The sequence below is a fragment of the Cnephaeus nilssonii genome (assembly GCF_951640355.1).
Source record: "Cnephaeus nilssonii genome assembly, chromosome: 11".
Lineage (NCBI taxonomy): Eukaryota > Metazoa > Chordata > Mammalia > Chiroptera > Vespertilionidae > Cnephaeus > Cnephaeus nilssonii.
In genome coordinates this window covers 1,924,812-1,938,298 of record NC_137082.1, presented here as the reverse complement: position 1 = coordinate 1,938,298, position 13,487 = coordinate 1,924,812, and the positions used below count along the sequence as shown (strand labels likewise).

Genomic DNA, 13,487 nt, shown 5'->3' with positions numbered 1-13,487 from the left:
CTGTGGTTTCCCCAAACCCGTCCACACCTTTCTAATTAGTCCTTTTATAAATAAACCGTCCTCAGATCACCCTAATTTGAGCAGGCCATCCGTTTCTTGTTCAGATCCTGATCATGCACGCATTTCCGTGTCCGCGTTACGGATGGCAGGTGGACCCAATCCCTGGCGGACCCGCAGGACCATCCTTTCTGACACAAGGCCGCTGGCCCAGCCCCGCCCTGCCTGGCGCAGCGGCAGCGGGAGTCTGCCGGGCCGAACAGGGCGCGGCGGAGGTGGCGCGAAGAGGACCGGGAGTGCGGTCCCAGAGCTGTCAGCGCGGGTCTCCAGCTCACTTCCGCGACGCGTCCCCAAGGCGACGGTGGCTGGGAGGCGCTTCCGGCCCGGCGGGCAGAGGCGGAAGTCCCGCCCCTGCCAGCAGCCCCCGGTTTCCGTGATGCTTTGCGAGGAGCAACGTAGCCGGAAACTGGTGGCGGCGGGGTAGGCTACGGGCGAGAGTCCTCGGTGCAGCTCGCCGCCCGACCCCGGCCCGGACCCCGCCGACCCCCGCCTGATCCCGGTGCTCAGGATCGAACCCGCCTGGTAAGCGCGCAGCCCGAGCCCCCGGCGCCCGCCCACCGGCCCGGCTCCACGACGCCCCCGGCCCGCCATCCTCTCTTCTGCAGCTGCCCCCAGACCCCTACCCCTGCGGCCATGGGCCCCGCCCTTCATTCCCACCCTGAGCCCTGCCGGCCCGGCCCCTGCTCCCTCCCTCGGACCCAGGACCTGGCCTGGACACAGCGTCCGTTCCTTCGGAGCCTTCCGGGGGTGTCGGGGGCCCTGGCTAGTCTGAACGGCGGCCTGAGCACTTTCGCTTCCTTCTCTTGCCCTTTGCGGTGGGTGATCGTCTGGGGGCGGGGAGCAGGAGAGGACTTTAATTTCCCCCCGGTTTACGTGGATTTACGGAGAACTATGCTCCTTGTCTGTCTGGCCTGGTAACCTCATTGTAAACCACCAACTTTGAGAAATAATTGTGCAGGCCTGATATTTCTGCCGTGCTGCTTATGATGGTGCCGAATGGGCGCGAGAACCGGCTCTTGGGTTGGTTTTGGCGTCTCTTTCCGAGAAATAGGCCTATTGGAATGAGAAAGGGCTGTTCTTAGATGGAGCCGCTTTGGGTGCTTTCTCCTGTCACCTGTAACAGCCCTCACAGACGTGAGGGCCAAGCAGTGTCCTTTAGTCATCCCTGGGGATCTCAGCTGTTGAGACCTAACGTTCTGCAGTCTGACAAATGGCCTAATGAACTAGGAAACCGGGTCCTCACTGCGTTCAGCTTACATTCAGTTGCAGAAAGAGTTCCATTGAACCATCCCGGTTTCAAGCATTAAAATGGGAGTTCTTCGATCATCTTTCAAGATAAATAATAGTTAAGTTTTTTTTAAAGATGTTTTTATTGATTTCAGAGGGAGGAAGGGAGCGGGAGATAGAAACATCAGTGATGAGAATCACTAACGGTTGTCTCCTGCACACCCTCTACTGGGGATTGAGCCTGCAGCCCAGACATGTACCCTGACCAGAATCTAACTGGGACCTCCTGGTTAATAGGAAGATGCTCAACCACGTAGCCACACCAGCCAGGCCATAGTTAAGGTTTTAAAAGGGAGGAGGTGTTTATGCTAAACAGCATTTCAGGTTGGCCCGTGTGATTCAGTGGTTAGAGCGTTGGTTTGCACACCCAAGGGTTGTGGGTTTGATTCCTGCTCAAGAGCATGTACCTGGGTTGCAGGTTCAATCCTCGGACCTAGTCCTGGTGGATGTGGGAGGCAACCAATCAATTTGTCTCTCTCACATCGATATTTCTCTCCCTCTCCCTTTCTCCCTTCCACTGCCTCTAAAAATCAATGGGGAAAATCTCCAGTGAGGATTAACAAAAAGACAACAATACCTTAGCATTTCAGAGAAATCAGGATTCTCACATCCCAAACCGGTTGCCAATGGGGGGGGGGGGGTTCCTTTTAAATCGAAGCTAAGTAATTTACTTTTCACAGATTTTCCCTTTAGCAGTTGTGCAAATGTTCACTCCACTTTATTTGACACAGTGAGAATTCAGAGCAGGCTCCCCCCAGTTCTGACTTCTGTTGCCCATGTTCTGTTGACCAGACCTGAGCTGTGTGGAGACCTGTGTCGGCAGGTGTGCGGTCTGCTCTGCACACCACCCCACACAGGGCTCTCCTGTGGTTGCCGTGAGACGAGGGTCTCCAGAGGGCTTTGTAAATTCAAACCCACCAGCACATCTCTCCAAGAGTGTCTTAGCCGTTTCTGCCTTTCACACTGTGGTGACAACATTCTACCAGAGGGATTCAGTCTGGGGGCCGGTCCTGGGCAGGACTGTGCTTGCCTTCAAGATCTGCTCATTTCTAGGGACTATCACACGCAGCACAGAGACCACCAGGGCAGAACGGAGTATTGGGTGAATTCTGGTTTATTTCCATCAATTACAGAAAACAGATCTCTATTTCTTAACTTTATCTGGCCTAGAAGTGGACTCTCAGGAACATCAGAGTCCTGGACTTCCAGGCTTAGGTTTGGTTGTGTGAGACTCAGGGTTCCCCTCACTGAGTAGCTTAAGGTTAAAGATTAAATTTGGATGGAGATTCTTCTGGTCTTGCTTTTACCTGCACCTCCACATGAAGCTTCACGACGCTGTTCACCAGAGAGCTGGGCTGAGCAGTCACGTGCCTGCCGCAGTGAGGGGCAGAGAGGTGGAGGTGTGAAAGCGTCCAGCCGCAGAGCAGGTGTGCGGCATGGCTAGTCACACTGCTCACACTGACAGCCCTCAGGTGTTCTCCAATGGGTGTGTGTTGCCATGTGAGTCAGAGGGGCAGCTCACAGGTTCCTCTCACAGTCGAGAGAAGGCCATCTTCAGAGAGGCCACACACTCAGTGGAGGGCTGGTGGCGGTGGAGATGACCTGAAATCCAGGGCCGACCCCAGGTGGTGGACACAGAACCTGTGGGGATCACTAATGTCCAAAACTGTGCGTGGCCCCCACCTCATGCCTCCAGCTTGAATCTTTTTATCATTTTGATTTTCCTGCTCATGAAGTAAGGGGGCCACCAGTGGAGGTTGAACTTTGCCAAAGCTAGGAGGTCTACAAAGAAACAAATGGCTGGCCCTGGCCGGTGTAGCTCAGTTGGTTGGGCATCATCCTGTGCACCAGAAGGCTGCCTGCACAATTCCCCGTCTGGGCGCATGCCTGGGCTGCAGGCTCGATCCCGGCAGTGAGTATGTAGGAAGTAGCCAATAGATGTCTCGCTCTCCCATCTATGTTTCTCCCTGTCCCTTCTTCTCTCTCTAAAAAATCAATTTTAAAAAACTTAAAAAAAGAAAAAGGGTGGGGTGAGATGGAGGGGGCCAGTGGGGGGAAAAGGGGGACATCTGTAATAACCTTTCAACAATAAAGATTAAAATAATAAAAGAAATGGCTTTCTAGTCAAGGTGTGTGGCTGTTGTTCCCCAGCAGTGTCCTTGTGAGGTGTGGTGACTGGTCTGCCCTCCTGTGGCCATGCGTCACCTTGATCCCTCATGATGGCCCCACCGAGAACCTACCTAGAGACCCTCCTGCGAGCCTCCCAGCCTCCTCACATCAGTCAGGGCCACTGTTCTGCGGCCCCACAGGCTGGGAGCCTCCCTGCACCACGTGGGGCTGGTGGGGAGAGAACTCGGGTTCCCTGTCTCTGAAGGCTGTCAGCCCAGTCTGGTATGTCGGTTTTTAGTGAGCAATTCAGGACTCCATATAAATTACCCAGTGGTGGTACCTGGTGGTTAAGCAGAGTGCAAGCCCGTATTGTTTCTGACCATTGCATTGCCTTGGCCACGCAGTCTAGCTGTTCCTGGTCTTTCTTAGAGTGGAGACAGCTCTGGAAGTGACTCCATCTGCCTGCAGGAGCACAGGTCTCACCCTGTCGCTTCTGAGAGGCTTAGTGGAATTTCTCGGAGGCTCTGTTTTATAGTGTTTTGCACTGACTGTGGATTTTTTGTGAAGTGACCTATCTGTAAGTTTTAAAAGTTTGTTTTTCTTCTTTGCAGCATCATGGCCAGCCCCAGGACCAGGAAGGCTCTTAAGGAAGTCAGGGTGCAGGATGGAAACAACGTGAGCCTCTGTGTGTCTTTGATGCTTTGGTTCAGGGCTTCTGGACCTCCCAGGAGGGGCTTGCAGCCTCAGAGCTTGCCCTCCCTGTCTCTGTTGGCTTCCCAGTCAGCCTCTCCTCTGCTCCCTCTTGGGGCCACCCATTGGGTCTCTGGGGCCCCCTGAGCCACCTGGGCGAGTCACACATGACCCTCTCCACAGGTGTGTTTTGAGTGTGGTGCGTTCAACCCTCAGTGGGTGAGTGTGACCTACGGTATCTGGATCTGCCTGGAGTGCTCGGGGAAGCACCGCGGGCTCGGAGTGCACCTCAGGTCAGTGCCCTGCCCCCGCTGCCGCTCGGCTCCCCGAGGGCGCAGCACCTCACTCAGCTCCGCGGGCCCTCGGAGGCCCGTGGCTGGCGCCTCTGTCACAGGAAGCACACGTGTCTAATCCACAGTTTGGGGGGGCTCTCCAATGCCAAGCACTTGATAACTAGTTCGATCCTCGCCTGTAGCTTCGTGCGCTCTGTCACTATGGACAAGTGGAAGGACATTGAGCTCGAGAAGATGAAAGCTGGTGGGAATGCTAAGTTCAGACAGTTCCTGGCATCTCAAGAGGACTATGACCCCTGCTGGTCCCTGCAGGACAAGTACAACAGCAAAGCGGCCGCCCTCTTCAGGGACAAGGTGAGGCCACGAGTGGTGCCCAGGCCGCTCTCTTTGGACGTAAGTGACTCCAGGCCGTGTACAGACGGGCATGTGGCCCTGTCTGGTCCACGGCTCCCCTCTTCCCCCCACCCAGGGAGGCAGGTGGCGTGTGGTTAGCAGGGGTGAAGGAGGAGCCTTCCTTGCCACCCCTGGGAAACTGGCATCCACACACCTCTGTCCATCTTGGTGAAGATGGTGTACTCCTGAGGACAGTGGAGCCTGTGGGGGACAGAGGTGACCAAGAACTCCCCACACCATTGCAGAGGGAGGCCGGTCTGTGTTCACATAGGCAGAGATCCTTGCCCATGGCCACTGAGCCTGGGAGGACGGCCTGGGGGCATGGTAGGGTTCACTGGAGCCAGCACCACCCACAGTGGCCCTCACAGGCCTGCACCCTAAGCCCCTGTTCCCTCGGCAGGTGGCAGCTCTGGCCGAAGGCAGAGAATGGTCTTTGGAGTCATCGCCTGCGCAGAACTGGACCCCGCCGCAGTCCAAGACACTGCCATCCACTGCCTACCGGTAGCCGCTCCTCTGGCCGCTGCTCTCGGCTGTTCCTGACCTTAGCTCAGGGTCCTTGTGCTGTCCTGGTAACAGCTAGTGTGCACTCTGCCCAGAGACAGTGGGGAAACCACCTCTCAGCTTGGAAAGCAATATAAGCTTTTGTTGGCAACCAGGGAAGATGTGTCTGAAAAAAACCTGCCCTCTCTACACTCCTCAGGCACCAGCCCAGTGCAGATCCTTCTAGAATGTGCCCATGACATGCATGCAGTTCTGTAGGACATATGTCTCCTGTCCTTTGTGAGGGTTGCCAACCACCCAGACTGCAGGCCCACTGTGGGCGAGCTGGCCTCATGGTGCTCATCTTGCATCTCAGACATCAGAGGCTGGTGTTCGGTGTGACTGGTCTCAGAAGGCTCCCTCACCCCGGGGGTGCCAGGGTCCTCCCCACCTGCTGCCCCTTTCGTTAGGTCGTCCATAAGGCTGCACCGTCTCCCCTGCTTCTTGTCGGCTTCATGAGCTAACTTCTGGATAGAGCTGGAGTCCAACTCGGCCTCCCTGCACTGTTCTTAGAGGAGCCCAGGTGTGACCAGGTGGTCCTGACTGTACCTCCCAGAGGCCCGTGTGGTGGCCAGCAGGCATCTGCTGCCCTCTGGTGGCCGCACCAACTGTAGGCTCCATTGCAGGGCCTCTGGCCAGCCGCAGAGCTCGACTGCCTCCTCGGACAAGGCCTTTGAGGACTGGCTGAATGAGGACCTCAGCTCCTACCAAGGGTGAGGCCCAGGGCGCGGGGAGCTGGAGGTCTGGTCGCTCAGACGAGGACTGCCAGCCCGCTCGGAATGGGGTCTGGAGCGGGAGGAGTCTAATCCTTAGGGGGAGAACACGCGTCTGTATGGGCTCTGCCTGGCCGTCGCGGGTTGTCCTGGAGCCATCACCTTGCAGTGTTGGATGGCGTGGCCTTGCCGTGTGGGGCTCCTCAGCTGGACGCAGCAGGAGGGGCTCCAGTGGGCGGTGGCTGCTGTGTTTCCCTGTCAGGGCCCCGGAGAGTCGCTACGTGGGGTTTGGGAACACCGTGCCGCCTCCGAAGAAGGAGGACGACTTCCTCAACAGTGCCATGTCGTCCCTGTACTCGGTGAGCAGCGCGCCCTGTGTGAGTGTGCCCGGCGGGGGGGGGGGGGGGGGGGGGGGCGGTGCTGCGGCCTCCCAGAGCTGAGGCCGCCTGCCCAGGCAGCCTGTGCTGGTCCCTCCCTCTCCTTCACCATGTCCTGTGTATGTCATTCAGATCCCAGAAGTTCTCACTCATTTACTTTGGCAGCAAACATACATTTCAAGTTAATAAGGTGCATTTCCTCCAAAGAACGAACGTTCTATATGGATCTGCGGGCCGTCTCTCTCCCGGGCAAGTACTGGCACTGCCCGGCCCAGCCCATGTTGGTCCTCATGCTGCTCTGCTGGCCAGTCTAGTAAAGATGAGGTTTGGTGGCAGAGTCTCTAAGCTGCCCGGCTCTGGTGCCCTCTGGGGATGGCACTCAGCCATGCATGGTCCCTACCTGCCTAGGCTGCTTCTGGTCGAACTATTGTATTCCAAAGAAATAGTCACTGTTTTTTAAAAAATTGGTGTTGCTCCATCAAAGCATCGATGTGATAGGAATACTTGCACACACCCGAGGGCCATGCTGGGAGGAGAGGGCTCTGCTGCTGGTGGGACAGGGTCTTAGAAGGGCCAAGCGAAGGAAGTCCGGGACATGGGCGGGGCGACCACAAGGCCGCCGGTGCCGCGTGTGTACGGAGGCTGGAGGGAGCTCTCGGAAGCTGGCCCTTCCCGGCCGTTTCTTCAGGGTCCTGGCTCAGGCGTGGCAGGAGGCTCACCCTGCCACTGACACCCCCTGGCCCCGTGCACACGTACTCCAGAAAGGAATGAGCTTCTCAGTAAGTGATTTAAAACCACCTGTCGCCAGGCTCAGCTGGTCTCGGGGCTGGAAGCAGGTCTGTGGTGACAGCCTACTGGGTAGGAGTTTCTTTGGAGAAAGGTGCCCGCCCTCCAGAATGTAGTGTTTTGTGTCTTCGTTGTCCCGGCACCTGCAGGTGTTTGTCTCGTTATCTGACGAGTACGCCTCCTGCGCACAAGCCCTCTGCGTTTCGCCGGGAGCGAAAGGCTGTGGCAGGTTTAAGTCAGATGTTTATTTTATTTATTTATTTATTTATTTATTTATTTTAATATATATATTTTATTGATTTTTTACAGAGAGGAAGGGAGAGGGATAGAGAGTTAGAAACATCGATCAGCTGCCTCCTGCACACCCACCACCTGGGGATGTGCCCATAACAAAGGTACATGCCCTTGACCGGGAATCGAACCCGGGACCCCTCAGTCCGCAGGCCGACGGCTCTATCCACTGAGCCACACCGGCCAGGGCTTAAGTCAGATGTTTATATTCCTAAATAGTTTCAGTTGGTTTTGGAGGCTTAGGAGGAAACCTGAGTCAAAAGAGAGGAGGTTGTAGTGCCCCACCCGCCCCAGGACTGGTCTGTCTGCAGGGGGCACTTGGCTCGCCCCTCAGAGAGCAGGTGGGGGCATCGAGAGCCTTAGGAGGAGCTTAAGGCAGGGGCTTGGGTGGGGTCCGTGGGGCCACCCTGTGGTCCAGGCCCGGCTCTTGCATCATTAACATCAGTCTGATGGGGCCCCAAAGTGACCTGAGATGGTCAGGCCTCCTTTGGAAGTAGACGGTGCGGTGCGACCTGGCAGCCGTGTGGCCTTGACGTGGCCTCTGCTTCCCTGCAGGGCTGGAGCAGCCTCACCACCGGAGCCAGCAGGTTCGCCTCGGCAGCTAAAGAGGGCGTAAGTGCGGTCCCGGCGCCACGGGCCAACCCGCACAGGCTGGCTGGCCTGCAGGGGAGGAGTCCTTGTGAGTGGGCGTGGGGAGGCCCTGAGAGGAGCCCGGCATTGAGGGGCTCCAGCCCCTTAGAGCCCCCGTGGCACGATGCCCTCCACCCCCACTGGCACCCCCACTTGGCCATGTGGTCCGGCTGGCTCTCAGGAGGGCTGCGGCCTGGGAGTCCGAGCACCTTCCAGCGGAATGTGTGGCCAGGCTTTTCTCCCTCTGCTGGTGGAACAGTAATTGGGGAACTGGGCACCGAGGGGGGTGGCGCCGGCCGGGCTGTGGAAAAGCACATGGAGGTGGGATTGGGGTGGCACCAGTGGGGGCCCCACGTCCCAGAGAGCAAGTAGGACAGTTGGCCCAGTGACTGCATGGGTGCCCCCACCCCCCTCCAGCCTCCTCCAGTGGGGGCTGGTGTGCCGGGTCCTTGGAGCCACTGCAGGGGGAGCACTGGTGCCTAGTGGCATCGGCAGGCCTGGGACAGCAGAAATGCGCGGCATCATTCAGGACAGTGTCCGAGCCTTCTGTTTCCTTTCCAGGCTACAAGGTTTGGATCCCAGGCAACTCAGAAGGTAACAGGAAGGCTGCGCCCTGAGTTCTGTTACACTCCTAGTCCGTCGGGGTCTGGCACGCCCGGGTGTGCCCTTGGGCCCCGCGCTCCGGGAGGGGGCAGTGCTGTGTGCAGCCTGGGCACTGACTGGCCTGTGTGTGGATGTCTCCCGAGCTCAGGTCCGAGCGCTACTTCAGGTGCCTGCGGGTTTGGCAGGCAGGGTAAGAGGCTGCACCTGCTTAGGGCCTGTGAGGCTGAAAACTCACCCTGTCCATTGCAGCCTGGGTGCTGGGCAGCCGCGAGGCTACCGGCAGAGCCCCCTTATCAAGAAGGAGCAGGCGGCAGGCGGCTCCACCGGGCGGGAGGAGGCTCCGTCACTGAGGCTAGGCTGTGTTTGCGAGCCAGCCTCCTTGGGCCCTGGGGCTGGCTTCTGTCCCGTGTCCCTGGTCAGTGCCTTCTCTTCCTGTAGGCAGGGTCTCGGCTGCAGCCTTTTCTTTTTCAAATCCTGGTTAGTGGTCCCTGCAGTCCCCAGGAGGTGCGGGGGTCAGGACTCCTGAGGCAGCGGCCACAGGGCTGCCCTAGGCCCCGAGTAAGGGAGGGGTAGCTTCTCCCCCGCCGCTGGGGGCCCCTGCTCTGCTTTTCTCTGAGCCCCCACTTTCAGCCCTTGAACCCCTCGCTCACATGGTTCTGGATGGTGGTCAATGGGAGTGGAAAGCAGGGTTCAGCGACAGTGAAGGGGGCTCCAATGTCACTCTGGGGCCCCGTCAGGGTGATGTAGTGACATGTCTCGAGGTGCTTTTGGGGGTGCCCATACTGCTCTACTGCCTTGCTCTCTCCTCTCTCCCCACTCGATCCCTGTGCTGCTGGGTAAAGTTCTGGGGTTCCAGGCAGCAGCCAGAGCTGGTAAGGCCCCGCGTCCGCGTGTCGCACTCAGCATGCCCTCGTCTCTGCTGGGCCTGTGCTGGGTTCTGCTCTCGCCTGCTGTGGCCTGTCCTGTGTCTGTGCTTACGTGTGCTCACGCTCCGATCTTCTCACTGGCCTGATGGGCTTCTGTTTGGCCCATGCAAGCTGCTTGGGGACCCACACTTCCTTTGTGACCCAGAATGCAGTGGGCACTGATGGCCTGGGATCCACTGGAGCTATTTGGCAGGACTTACATGGAGTAATTGCCTTGAACCAGGCACTCCCCAGGTGTCTTATCCCAGGAGTGAGGTCCCGACACCCATCCTGAGGCCTTGCTCACGGCCCCATCATCCCACTCCTGCCCCCACTTCATCGTCTTCCAGCTCTGTCCCTCTCCAGCCAGCTCCTGATGCTCCCTCTCCATGCTGCAGCTCTGTCCCTCCCCCCAGCCAGCTCCTGATGCTCCCTCTCCATGCTGCAGCTCTGTCCCTCTCCAGCCAGCTCCTGATGCTCCCTCTCCATGCTGCAGCTCTGTCCCTTCCCCCAGCCAGCTCCTGATGCTCCCTCTCCATGCTGCAGCTCTGTCCCTTCCCCCAGCCAGCTCCTGATGCTCCCTCTCCATGCTGCAGCTCTGTCCCTCTCCAGCCAGCTCCTGATGCTCCCTCTCCATGCTGCAGCTCTGTCCCCCCAGCCAGCTCCTGATGCTCCCTCTCCATGCTGCAGCGGGGCTCACGCTGGGCTGCGCCCCTACACCCTGGGGAGCATGTGAGGTGACTTGCTGCTGGCTGGGCTGTCTTCACCAGACAGGATCCACTGGGCTCTGAGGGGAGACGCTGGGGGTGAAGGCTGGGCAGGGCTTGTGCCGTCCCTGGGCCCCTTCCCGTAAGAGAGCATAGAGGGGGCAGCGTGTCCGGCCTCTGTGTGGTCAGGGTGCTCGGAGCCACTTCTGCACAGCTGCCGTGAGTCCCGTGTGCCTGTGGGCTGCTCGCTGACTCTGCCCGCAAAATGGGCGGCTGCTGTCCTGACCCTCGTCCTGGGGTGAACATGGCACCCAGGAGCTCCCTGACTTCCCTCTCATGGTGTCTGTCCTTCGTGCAGGCATCAGAGCTGGGCCACAGTCTGAACGAGAATGTCCTCAAACCTGCCCAGGAGAAGGTAACACCCCACTCCGCATGTCATGCTCCTCCTGTGTCCCATGGGCCTTGTCCCCAGGGCAGCTGGTGCAGTGGACAGGCTGTGTTCCTCGTGTCCCCCGAGTCCCTGTGTGCTCTCCATGTTCTCCCCATGCACTTCCTGTGTTTCCCTGTGTGCTCCCTGTGCCTCTCCTCGTGTCCCCAGGTTCAGAGGGGCCCCCTCCTAGGGGGCTGGTAGCACAGAGGAGGCTCAGACTGTGCAGGAGAAGCAGCTTTCAGTGGGCTGGGGTTCAGGGGCAGTGCCCCCTGTCCTCAGGAGGTGGTGGGAGATGCTGCAGTGTTAACCCAGCATGGGGTTGGGGTCAGCTGCTGTCCTTTGTTAGGAATGGTGCTGGGCTTCTGCGCACGCCCCCCTCGCCCCCCCGTTAACGACACTGTTGGCCTATGCAGGTGAAGGAGGGAAAGATTTTTGATGATGTGTCCAGTGGGGTGTCTCAGCTGGCGTCCAAGGTAGGGTGCCCGTCCACATGCGGGCACAGCTGGAGCCGGTCTCCACATTCCGAGCGCTGGCACAGGCGCCATAGGGCCGGGCACTCATGCCCAGGTCACTTCTGCGGCCGGGGCCCTGGCCGCTGCTGCCTGTAAGCTGCCTCCGTGCCGGCTGGAGGAATGTGGAGACAGCTTCTTGGGCGGCACAGGCGCTAACCTGTCGCTTCTTTTCCTTCTATCCTCTTGCTGCGCTGACCGTCCCCTGGTGAGTGTGGACCCTCTGGGCATGCTGGGGACGCCTGTCTCCACCTCACCGCGGGGTAGAGTGTGCGTGTGGGTGCAGCCCCGACTCCTATGCCTGCAGCGAGTTTTCCTTGCTCCCGAGGGCCCAGCCCTCACTGTCCCCCAGCGGCCGGCCTGCCGGCAGACCCTGTTGGGGTGAACAGTGCTGACAGCGGGGACGCTGTGTGGCTGCATTTCGGGGCAGAAGGCCGTTCGTGGGCTCCGTGTCTGACCTGCGTCCCATCCCCTGCCAGGTCCAGGGAGTTGGCAGCAAGGGGTGGCGGGACGTTACCACCTTGTTTTCTGGGAGAACAGAGGACCCCTCAGACAGGTATGCCAGCTCCCCTGTCCGGACGTGGCCCCTTCCCTGGGGCTTTTCCTCCAGGGTCTCGGAGGCGGTCGGCGCCCCATGGTCCAGGGTGCTGAGGGCCCCAGTGCAGGAGGCCCAGAGGTGCAGCAGCTGGTTGGTGCCCCTCACCCCTCGCTCTGACGTTCTCCCCTTGACCTTGAGGAACAGCTGCTGCCCAGGGCTCGGGGGAGTCTCACCCCATTCCTGGGGGGTGGGCAGGAGGCCTTCCTGCTAGAGCCCAGTGTGCCGCCCTTCTCTTGCTCTGACCCTTGGGAGGACCCTGAGGAGCTGGTGGGGAGATGGCCGTGCGGGGCCTGGTGGGCAGTGCCAGTCCACCCCAATGGGATGCGTCTCCCGGCCCCGGGCAGGAAGCCATGCTTTCCTCCCCAGGTGCTGTGGTGTTCCCATTGGTGTGCTGGGGTGTGTGGGGCAGCCGTCGGCCTGAGCAGTCGTCTGGCCAGTGCAGGGGCCTCCGCACTCTGGGTTTTCATTCCCGTTCCCTCTCGGCTGCGGCGGGAGGCCTGTCGTCCCTCCAGCCAGCGCCGAGCTGGAGCCGCACTGAGCCCGGGCTTCCCTGGGGGTCCCTGTTCTCAGAGGAGGTGCCGAGGGAAGGCCAGGCGCTTGAGAAACAGCTGTTCAGAGCCCCCCTCTTTCCAAGGCCCCTGGAGGACCAGAGCTACCAGAACAGCGGAGGGGACAACTCCCAGAACAGCACCCTCACCCAGAGCTTCTGGGAGACCTTTGGGAGCACTGACCCCGCCGCGGCCCACAGGTCCCCGAGCAGCGACAGCTGGACGTGCGCCGACGCCTCGGCCGAGAAGCGGAGCTCAGACAGCTGGGACGTGTGGGGCTCGGGCTCCACATCCAACCATAAGAACAGCGACAACAGCGATGGCGGGGAGGCCTGGGGGGGTGGCGGGGAGGGCCGGCCCAAGGTCACCAGGAAGGCAGCCCCGAAGGCTGCTCAGGTGGATGAGGGCTGGGACAACCACAACTGGTAGGCGTGCTGTGCCTGGCCCCGACTGCTGGCAGCCACCGTGTCTGCACTTTGCCCTCTTCCAGCACCTTCTCCTTGAGCAGAAGCCCGGCCGCAGCATGGAGACAGGGCCTTGGGCGGGACTCTGGGACTCTGAGACTCTGAGCACAGGGGCTCGCTCTCCATGGCTGCAGGGGTCAGAGGCCGGCTGCTGTCCTCCGGCCTCCCCATCTCCCCCTTCTGCATTCCGGGTGCCATGGAGGGCAGGAGCTTGCTGCTGTGGGCGGCCCCCACATGCACTAATAAACCCTCCGAGGGCTGCCTGGTGGTGTGAGTGCTGCTCCGTGTCTAACTTCCCGCCTGGGCTCGCTGCAGTTCCCTCTTTTTGAAGAAAATGCCCAAAGTTTTAGAGACAAATACCAAAAGCAGCACCAGCGCTCCTGTGGCCGTCTGCCCCCCACACAAGGGGCTCTGCCCCAACCCCCACCCCTGAGCCCTGTCAGCGCTTGAACTCAGTCTGGCCCTCCGAGCCGTGGCGGCCTCACCCAGGACACCCTAGACAACTCAGAAACGGCAATTAGAGTGCGGTCAGGGAGGAAGGCAGGCCAGTGCCCCGA

At 59.8% G+C, this 13,487-nt stretch overlaps 1 protein-coding gene across 2 annotated transcripts; it reads left to right on the top strand.

The window, feature by feature from the left end:
- Positions 1–440: 440 nt before the first annotated feature.
- On the top strand, positions 441–13,197 carry ARFGAP1 (ARF GTPase activating protein 1). Of its 2 annotated transcripts, XM_079784284.1 has the most exons (13): positions 441–579; positions 4,065–4,128; positions 4,327–4,436; positions 4,619–4,790; positions 5,230–5,330; positions 5,996–6,082; positions 6,345–6,441; positions 8,092–8,148; positions 8,728–8,760; positions 10,740–10,796; positions 11,225–11,284; positions 11,800–11,876; positions 12,553–13,197. In XM_079784284.1, the coding sequence occupies exons 2-13, from the start codon at positions 4,069–4,071 to the stop codon at positions 12,893–12,895; spliced, it is 1,254 nt and encodes a 417-aa protein (XP_079640410.1). In that variant the 5' UTR covers positions 441–579; positions 4,065–4,068; the 3' UTR covers positions 12,896–13,197. The 2 variants fall into 2 exon arrangements, with proteins under 2 accessions (XP_079640410.1, XP_079640411.1); XM_079784285.1 differs by lacking the exon at positions 11,225–11,284.
- Positions 13,198–13,487: the final 290 nt, after the last annotated feature.

What these genes read in the sequence shown, in the direction of transcription:
- ARFGAP1 (XM_079784284.1), top strand. Translation starts at nt 4,069, where the DNA reads ATGGCCAGCCCCAGGACCAGGAAGGCTCTTAAGGAAGTCAGGGTGCAG. An exon ending in CTGCCATCCACTGCCTACCG is followed by an intron (nt 5,331 to 5,995) that starts GTAGCCGCTCCT and finishes GCTCCATTGCAG; the next exon opens with GGCCTCTGGCCAGCCGCAGA. An exon ending in TGTCTCAGCTGGCGTCCAAG is followed by an intron (nt 11,285 to 11,799) that starts GTAGGGTGCCCG and finishes ATCCCCTGCCAG; the next exon opens with GTCCAGGGAGTTGGCAGCAA.